The sequence below is a fragment of the Gekko japonicus genome, unplaced genomic scaffold, assembly GCF_001447785.1.
Source record: "Gekko japonicus isolate JY-2015 unplaced genomic scaffold, Gekko_japonicus_V1.1 scaffold1787, whole genome shotgun sequence".
Lineage (NCBI taxonomy): Eukaryota > Metazoa > Chordata > Lepidosauria > Squamata > Gekkonidae > Gekko > Gekko japonicus.
In genome coordinates this window covers 326,975-335,992 of record NW_015174893.1, presented here as the reverse complement: position 1 = coordinate 335,992, position 9,018 = coordinate 326,975, and the positions used below count along the sequence as shown (strand labels likewise).

Below are 9,018 nucleotides of genomic sequence, written 5' to 3'. Positions count from 1 at the left end.
GCCCTTTCTTACACACCCAGGGAAATGCTGATCACCACGTTGAGGTCAGGAAGCCATTTTTCTCCAGGCCAGTTTGGCCAGGGATCCTGGAGGGGTATTTTTTGCCATCATCTGGGCATGGAGCAGGGGTCACTGGGATGTGAGGGGGGGGGGAGGTAGTTGTGAATTTCCTGCCTTGTGCAGGGGGTTGGACTAGATGACCCTGGAGGTCCCTTTCAACTCCACGACTCTAAGATTCCCATCCTGCTGTCTGAAGTGGCCAAGTCTCCCATACCCTCTCAGGACTGTGCTTCCTCATTCTCCTACATGCACATATAAAGTCAGTCACTGATGTTTGAAGACAGTGTCGTGTAGTGGTTGGATCAGCTGAGGCCAAAAGGTTTGTCCAGTCCGACATCTACTGCCCACGGTTGCTGGCCAGATTCACCCGAGTAGGCCCTGAAGGCTACAGCAGCCCTGCTCTCCTCCTCCTCCTCCTCCCCCCCACCCCATATCTGCTTTTAAGAGATACTCTGTTTTGCATACATGGGTGTGCTGTTTGCTTTAACCTTCTGTTCTCTCCAGTTCCTGCAAAGACAACAGCAGGAGATCTCTCTGGTTCCCGATCCTCCGCCCAGCCTGTGGTCTGCTTTGTTCTTTGTTTTTGACATCCAGCATCCAGATTTTAGCAGCTTTTGTTCAACCCAGCCACTCCCTTTAGCCACATCGAGGGGATCGGCTGTGGTGAGAGCTCTGCTCCCAGAATCCTTAGAGCCGCAGCGGTGTGACAACCCTAGCCAGCTCCCATTGGTCCAAGGCCTAAGCAGGGGGCCGAGTGTTGTGGCACCGCCCGTTTCTCCCACTTTTAGGGAAGCCTCTCAGTACACCGAAACTGGTAGCTGCCGGCCAGACTTTCCCCAGCTTCTCTTCCTCTCTCGCTTCAGGGGCCATGGCCTCTGCTGTACCACCCAACTTCTCCTGGGTGGCCCCCGGCAAGCTGGCCGGGCTGGCCATGCCACGGCTCCCGGCGCATTATCGGTACATGTACGAAGCCGGCATCAGGCAGCTGGTATCGCTCACGGAGCGCAGCCCGCCTTACCACGACACCTGCCCCGGCATCCAGGTGCATCGCGTCCGCATCACAGACTTCTGCCCGCCGTCGCCCGAGCAGATCCAGCGTTTCTTGCAGGTTGTGGAGGACGCCAATGCCAAGGGAGAGGTAAGGTCTGTTCCGTATTGAGCATGCAGGTCCCATGTTTCGTGTGCTCAGATCACCCCGTTACTTAATTTTCTGTCCCTGTTATCACTGGAGTGGGCTGCTAGAGGCTCTTTCCTCCAGAAATTAAACCTTTGGAGTTGGACGTATCGGAAGGGTTTATCTCGTCTAGAGTCCCTCAGTATGGTGCCTGTGGGCACCATGGCACCCGTCAATACTTCCCTTGGTGCCCGCCAAGCTTTTCAGAAAGTGGGTGGAACCATTGTATGGCGGGGGTTATTACTGGCTCCCCTCATTGAAACGAAAGGGTTTCTCATAGCTGCTGAGCGGGGAGGGAAGTATTATATTTGGCTCCGTCACTCCGTTTTTATGCTTGGCTCTGGCTCCTGCGGCAGCCATTTTGGGGTGGTGCTCTACACGCCCTCTGAAAATTCCATCGGCGCCCAGGGGCACCAGGTTGGGGACCCCTGGTCTAGTCTCTCGTGTGCATGCGCATAGATTATACCAGACTAGTCGGTTCTCATCAGAGCTTGGACGCTAAGCCGGGTTGGGGGAAACGACGATGGAAGTCCAGGTTGGCTGCACGGAGGAAGGAAATGGCGAAACCACCTCTGCTCGTCTCTTGTCGTGAAAGCCCCATGAGGGATCCCCAAAAGTTGTTCCCTACCTGATGATATTTAAATTAATTATTACGAACACACAGGCACCGTCTCTTTAATCGCATTTCTACCCTGCCCCTTCTCCAAGGAGCTCGGGGTAGCATAGATCGCTCTTCCCCATTTTAACGGCACACCGACCCTGTGAGGTAGGTTAGGCTAGGAGATTGACTAGCCCAAGGTTCCCCGTGAACTTCAGGTAGCAGAGTGGGGATTTGAACCTGGGTTTCCCCACTCAAAATCCAACTCTTCCGCCCCACTGGGTGTGGAGATTTTAACCCGCCACTTCATATGTTACAGCCGGCGAGGTTCGTTTTGAACTGTTGATCCATAGGGTGATTTTGTTTTTCTGGCGTATTTTTAACCAACAGAACTAAAACTCTGCGGGCTTTCCCACGGGCATTGCTAAGTTAAATAATACATGGAACAGCTGTTGAAGAAGACTTCAGCTCTGTGTGTGTGTGTGATGGGGGATGAGATTCAAGCAGCGATCCTTACTGTTAAGAGTCGGAATGCTTAGGAAAAAACCGAAGGGTCTCTCTTCATTTTTTTGGTCCATAAAATGTTGGAAGGTGTGGGGTGGTGGACAGTGGGGTTGCCAGCCTGGCCCGGAATGTCTTTGCCAGTGTTATTTCCATTCTGGCTTCTAGCATGAGTGCCACACAGTGAAACTGCCAAGGGGAAACTTCTTGTGGCCGAGAGCAGCTTTCTTACCTTGCTGTTGCTGTTCAGTCACATGGTTGAGTCCGACTCTTCGCGACCCCATGGACCAGATCACGCCAGGCCTTCCTGTCTTCTGCCATCCTCTGAAGTTTGCTCAATTTCATGTTCGTTGCATCTATGACATCTCATCCTTTGCCGTCTCCGTCTTCTTTGACCTTCGATCTTTCCCAGCATCAGGGTCTTCTCCAGCGAGTGCTCCCTCCTCATTGACTGGCCAAAGTATCTGAGCTTCAGCTTCAGTCTCTGGCCTTCCAGGGAACAGTCAGGGTTGATTTTTTTTTTAGGATTGACTGATTCGATCTCCTTGCAGTCCAGGGGACTCTCAAGAGTCTTCTTACCTAGATGGCCCCAAATTAGAGGTATCTCCCTCTTTGCTTGTGAGTTTCCCAGGGAGTGTAAAAGGGCTAGCAGCTCCGGTATGAGCGTGCCGCCTCTCGGGACCACTTTTGGGAAGCCCTTCTCTATCTGCCACCACTTTCCAACATGAGGTGGGTGTCCGTGAGGGACGGGGTCTTTGCAGTGGTGGCACCTCGGCCCAGGCTAGCCCGACCTAATCAGATCTCGGAAGCTAAGCAGGATATTTGAACTGTGATTTTATTGGATGGCTCAACACCTTCGGTCAAAGAAGCATATTGGTAATAATGGACAGAAGTTAAGGAGGGTCAGCCCTGTTAATTCTTGGATGGGAGACCACCAAGGAAGTCCAAGGTCGCCACGCAGAGGCAGGCAGTGGCAAACCACTTCCGCACGTCTCTTGTCTTGAACAACCTACGGTGCCGACATAAGTCAGCTGCAACTTGACGGCACTTCCCACCACGGCCACCCTGACTCCGTCATCCATCTGGCACCAGTATTTCAGCACCTGGTACCCCCCTCTCTTTTTACCCAGGCCCTCCTTCTGGAAATGTTCGTTCTTTTCCAATCCCGCACCTAGTTTGCCTTGCCTGCCACCCGTGTTTTGGTGACTGGCCCTGCTCTCCCTCGCTGGTTCAGCGCTGCAACTTGACTCCCCGCCACACCCTGTGCTGTGCTTATATCGATGGCTGCATTCTGCCTGCAAACTTTCATGCAATCTGGTCAGTTTTCACGAGATGAGGGCTCATGAAGAGTCGTGAGGCTGGCGATGGGGCAGAAGCCGTCTAGAATTTTTCCCCGCACAGATGCCCCCCCCCCCATCTTCCCCTCCAGGAATCTGTGAGGTCCGAACACGTCCATGTCCCATTTCCCCTCTGTTTTTTTCCTTTTCACTGGCTCTCAGCTGCTCTCCCTTGTGGTGCCCCCTGGAGTATGCTCAGTCCATTGATTTATTATCGCCACCAAGTCGCACCTGATTTACGGTGACCCCAGTGGGGTTTTCAAGGCAAAAGACTTCAGAGACCGTTTGCCATGGCCTGCCACTGCGCAGCAATCCTGGGTTTCCTTGGAGGTCTCCCATCCAAGCAGGGGTTTTTCTGTAGCAGGAACTCATTAGCATAATAGGCCACACCCAACAGCAGGAACTCATTAGCATATTAGGCCACACCCCCTGACAGCACAGCTCATTCGCATATTAGGCCACACCCCCATGTTACCAGAAGTGTGGTCATCCAACCACACCCACCTTTTGCTTCTTATTCTCTTTACCTTGTTTGTTGTCAAAACCGGGGCCTTTTTTTTTTTTTTGGAGCAGGAACTCCTTTGCATGTTAGGCCACACCCGCTAATTGTAGCCAATCCTAATGAGTTTCTGCTGTTGGGTGTGGCTTATTATGCTAATGAGTTCCTGTTGGGCGTGGCCAACTTGGGAGCCAGCCAGAACTCCGTTCCTGTGCGTTCCTGCCCAAAAATAGCCCTGCATCCACGTACTAACCAGGGCCAACCCTGCTTAGCTTCCAAACTCTGACGAGATGGGGCTAGCCCGGGCCATCTACACAGGGCCGAACTACACAGAATGTTTTCATTGCTTCCTGTCTGGGTCCGTGCCCTGTCCTGGCAGTCAGAGATGTGTGGCAATTCCTGTGCTCGGAATTCAGTTCCCAGACACACAGGGGGACACGCATTCAGAGGCATGCAGGGCGAGGGGACTGAAGTCAGTAGTAGGCAACCGTTTTTTGGCCCAAGCACCAAAAAATGGTTCCATCGTCTACCTGTGATGTTGGTGTCATGGCAAACAAAATGGGGGTGGGGGGGATGGTTGTACTTGGCCAGATATGCTTGGAGCGAGCCAAGCGTCAGGGCCAGGGGTCATTTCCTGCAGGAGCGGAGCTCCGGCAGTAAAGAGCCCAGGGGGCGGGAACATGCAACAAGCCCCGCCCCCTGCTCCCAGCAGCCCTCAGTCAGAGCAAGAAGCAGCCAGGTAAGTTGCAGAGCTCCCCCCCTGGCCCCCCGGCCCCCAACAGTCCAGTGGCACCTTTAAGACCAAGTTTTATTCAGGCACAAGCTCTCCCTCCTCTGTGAGGACAGATCTGCACGTTCCCCCCTCCCCCTAGCTAGCAATCCAAAACAGTCCAGTGGAGCCTGAGCAGTGGGTGTTGCCTTCTGACACGCTTCCGGTGATGTCAGGGGGTGTGGCCTATGCAAATATGTTATGCTAATGAACTCCTGCACCTCTTTTTCTATGAAATGACCCCTGGTCAGGGCACTGCCAGCATCTCGGGGATTTGCTTTGAACTTGGCTGGGAAAAGTACAGAGGAGGGCAACTAAGATGATGAGGGGGTTGGAGCACCTTCCCTATGAGGACAGGCTGAAGAGGCTGGGACTTCTCAGTTTAGAAGAGACGATTAGGGGGAGGACGTGACGGAGGTTTATAGAATTATGCTTGGGGTGGAGAGACTTGACAACGTGAACTTTTTCTCCCCCTCCCAAAATACTAGAAGAGGGCATCCAATGAAGCTGATGGGCAGTAGGTTCAGGGCGGAGGAAAGGAAAGACTACTTTACACAGAGAGTGATTAAAATGTGGAATTTGCTGCCAGAGGACGCAGTGGTGGCCACAGGAATAAACAGCTTTAAAGGGGGATTCGATAGATTCATGGAGGATGAGTCTCTCAGTGGCTACTAGCCATGGTGAGTGAGAGGAACCTCCATGTGCAGTGGCACTAAGCCAGAGCCAGGAGGCAACATTATGACTTCATTGCCCTGTTGTTGGCCTTCAAGAAGAATTGGTTGGCCACAGTGTGAGGCGGGATGCTGGGCTAGATGGACCCTCACTGGTCTGACCCAGCAGGGCTCTTCTGATGTTCTTGTGAGGGGAAGGCCTCGGCCTCTCTGCCCTGTTGTTGGCCCTCCAGAGGAACTGGTTGAGGCCACTGTGTGAGGCAGGATGCTGGACTGGAGGGACCCTCACTGGTCTGATCCAGCAGGGCCTTTCTCATGTTCTTATGCGGGGAAGGCCTCGGCCTCTCTGCCCTGTTGTTGGCCCTCCAGAGGAACTGGTTGAGGCCACTGTGTGAGGCAGGAGGCTGGACTACATGGACCAGTGGCCTGATCCAGCAGGGCTCTTCTGATGCTTTTATGCTGGTGGCTGTGCAGGTCTGAGCCCAGAGATGCTGTTAGTGCCCTGGCTGCCTGGGCAAAGATCTGGCCCTGGGGACCATGCAGAATGGTCCAGTGTGCCACTGTCCACACGCTTCCATGTGTTTGCCTAAACCTGGCTTCAAGCCCCTTCTCTTCACGCTACTTTTCCTGGCCTGAAACAACCCCAGGAAACCATTATTTGCGTTGTTTGGGGAAAACTACCTTAGGTTTGCCTGTCGGGTCAAAACCTTACTCCCCCAGGGCTGTTTCAGGTCAAGAAAAGGGCGTCTTTTGGGGGGGAGGCAGAAGGTTTAAACTGCCTTTTTCTTTTCTTTTCTTTTTAGCCCCCCCGGAGGGGATTTTTTATTGCATTTTCTATAGACTACAAACTACAATGAAAAAAAGGAGGGGACAAGTACGTCTAAGGGAGAAAGGAAAGAAAACGACTAATAACTAAAACCCCAAGTATAGGAGATCATTTCAACTGCTTATATCAGTATTAGTCTAAAAATGCTAAAATCACATTGAACATGGTCGATTAAGCTATGATATTAGTCTTCATATCGATTGGTTACACTGTGTAGAGAGAGTCACCAGAGCATCATTGATAATAAAAACTTATAAGGCACAATTCAGAGTTCTTTGGCTATTATTTTGTTTTATCTTTTCTTATCCTCAATTGATAATCACATTTCGTGACTGCCGCCCCCTTTTCAGAAGCAGAGTCCTCGGAAGAATCCTCGCTAGGTTTGCTATCCTCATCCTCCCTGCCGTCCTCTCCCGAATCTCCCAGTTGCAGTCTCAGAAACTCACGTGCTTTAGAAACAGTCAAATACAAATACAATACGTTTATCGGCATAAATAGAAACAGTCAATTTTTTCTTTTTTATCCTTTAATGTGAAAAGGATGTCCTTGGGAATTAACCACCTGTAAGGAATGCTGCGGTGGCTCAAGTGGTTAAGACGCTGAACTGCAGGCTGTGGAAGGTCAGTAGTTCAGCAGTTTGAGACCCGAGTGCCGCATGACGGAGTGAGCTCCCGTCTCTCGTTCCAGCTCCTGCCAACCTAGCAGTTTGAAAGCAAGAAATTGCAAGTAGATAAATAGGTACCACTTCGGTGGGAAGGTAACAGTGTTCCGTGCGCCTTGGTGTTTAGTCATGCCGGCCACATGACCACGGAAACGTCTTCGGACAGTGCTGGCTCTTCGGCTTTGAAACGGAGATGAGCACCGCAACCCTAGAGTCGGATTTAACTGGCTTTCGAGCAAGGGAACCTTTACCTTTACTTTAAGAAATGCCTCTTTCTGAATGCCATGGTTCTGATCTGAATAGGGCCCCTGCACGATTGGGAACTGAGTTGAAAAGGGCAGCTTTAACAGCATGGATTATTAGGAATGGGACTGAAAGTAAAATGGCCAATATTGTGATGCCCCCATAAGGGAACCTTTACCTTTACTTTAAGGAATGCTTAAACTGCCTCTTTCTGAATGCCATGGTTCTGATTTGAATAGGGCCCCTGCATGATTGGGAACTGAGCTGAAAAGGGCAGATTTAACAGCATGGATTATTAGGAATGGGATTGAAAGTAACATGGCCGATATTGTGATGCCCCCATATAGATCTACCTCATTTGGAATACTGTGTGCAGTTTGGGCCACTGTATCTCAAAAGGGACATTGCAAAGCTGGGGGGGAAAGTACAGAACAGGGCAACAAACATGATTAGGGGGTTGGAGCATCATTCCTATGAGTGAAAGCTCGAGTATCTAGCACTGTTCAGTCTAGAAGAAAGACAGCTGAGGGGGGAAATGATAGAGGCGTCTAAGATCAGGCATAAGATGGAGAGAACAGACAGAGAGAGCTTTTTCTCTCTCTCCCAAAGTACCGCAATTTTGGGGCCACCCAATATAGTTGATGGGCAGGTAGATTCAGAATGGACAAAAGCAAATACTCCTTTATTCTGTTCTCCTCTAATTGCGTAATTTATTGATGATGAAATACTCCTTTACTCAATGAGTAATTGAACTGTGGAATCCATTGCCAGTGCGCATAAGGACGGCCGTGAGCACAGATGGCTTTAAAAGGGGGTTAGACAGATTAATGGATCCATCACTGGCTATTAGCCATGGTGGTGAAAGGGAGCCTCCTTATACCTAGACGGCAGACCTTTAAATATCAGTGCTGGGAAGCAGCATTGGGGAAGAGCCAGTCTGGTGTAGTGGTTAAGTGTGCGGACTCTAATCTGGGAGAACTGGGTTTGATTCCCCCCCTCTCCACTTACAGCTGTTGCATGACCTTGGGCAAGCCATAGTTCTGGCAGAGCTGTCCTGGAAAGAGCAGTTCTCAAGAGAGCTTTCTCAGCCCCACCTACCTCACAGGGTGTCTGTTGTGGGGAGGGGAAGGGAAAGGAGTTTGTAAGCTGAGACTGAGTGAAGGGCAGGGTATAAATCCAATCTCCTCCTCCTCCTCCTCCTCCTCTTCTTCTTTCCGTTTGTTAGCCTTCCGGGACAACTGGCTGGTTGTTGTGTGAGACAGGATGCTGGACTAGATGGACCACCAGTCTGATCCAGCAGGGCTCTTCTTATTCTTTTATGAGTATCTGAGCAAAGAACTCACAACAGAGTCTGATGGTCAGGGCAGACTTGGACATGATGTGGGGGCACTACAGAGGTTACAGCCATCCCTGTTTACCGGGAACAAACCCTAGTTTGGGGTCTCTGCCCCTGCTAATCACTTTCCCCGCTTTCTGCTTATTCTTGTCCTCGGGGAAAACCGTGCTAAATCGTCAGCCAGATTTGCTGGTATCGTCGTTCTTCAAGAGGCAGCTTGTTCCCCAGAGCCTCTAGGAATTAAATCCTGGAGCCAGGGCTGAATTAATCTTGTCGCTTGCGTACTTGCACAGAAACCCAGAGCGCATGAGCACAGAGGCACCGCAGGGTGCCCAGCTTGCCA

At 51.2% G+C, this 9,018-nt stretch overlaps 1 protein-coding gene across 1 annotated transcript in view; it reads left to right on the top strand.

Annotated features, from left to right (window-relative positions):
• DUSP23 (dual specificity phosphatase 23) overlaps window positions 1-9,018 on the top strand; it is a 27,240-nt gene that overhangs the window by 14,744 nt on the left and 3,478 nt on the right. The window contains exon 2 of the mRNA XM_015424955.1: window positions 924-1,198. Coding sequence (XP_015280441.1) covers window positions 929-1,198 — 270 coding nt within the window. The 5' untranslated portion in view covers window positions 924-928. The remainder of the gene's footprint in view (window positions 1-923; window positions 1,199-9,018) is intronic.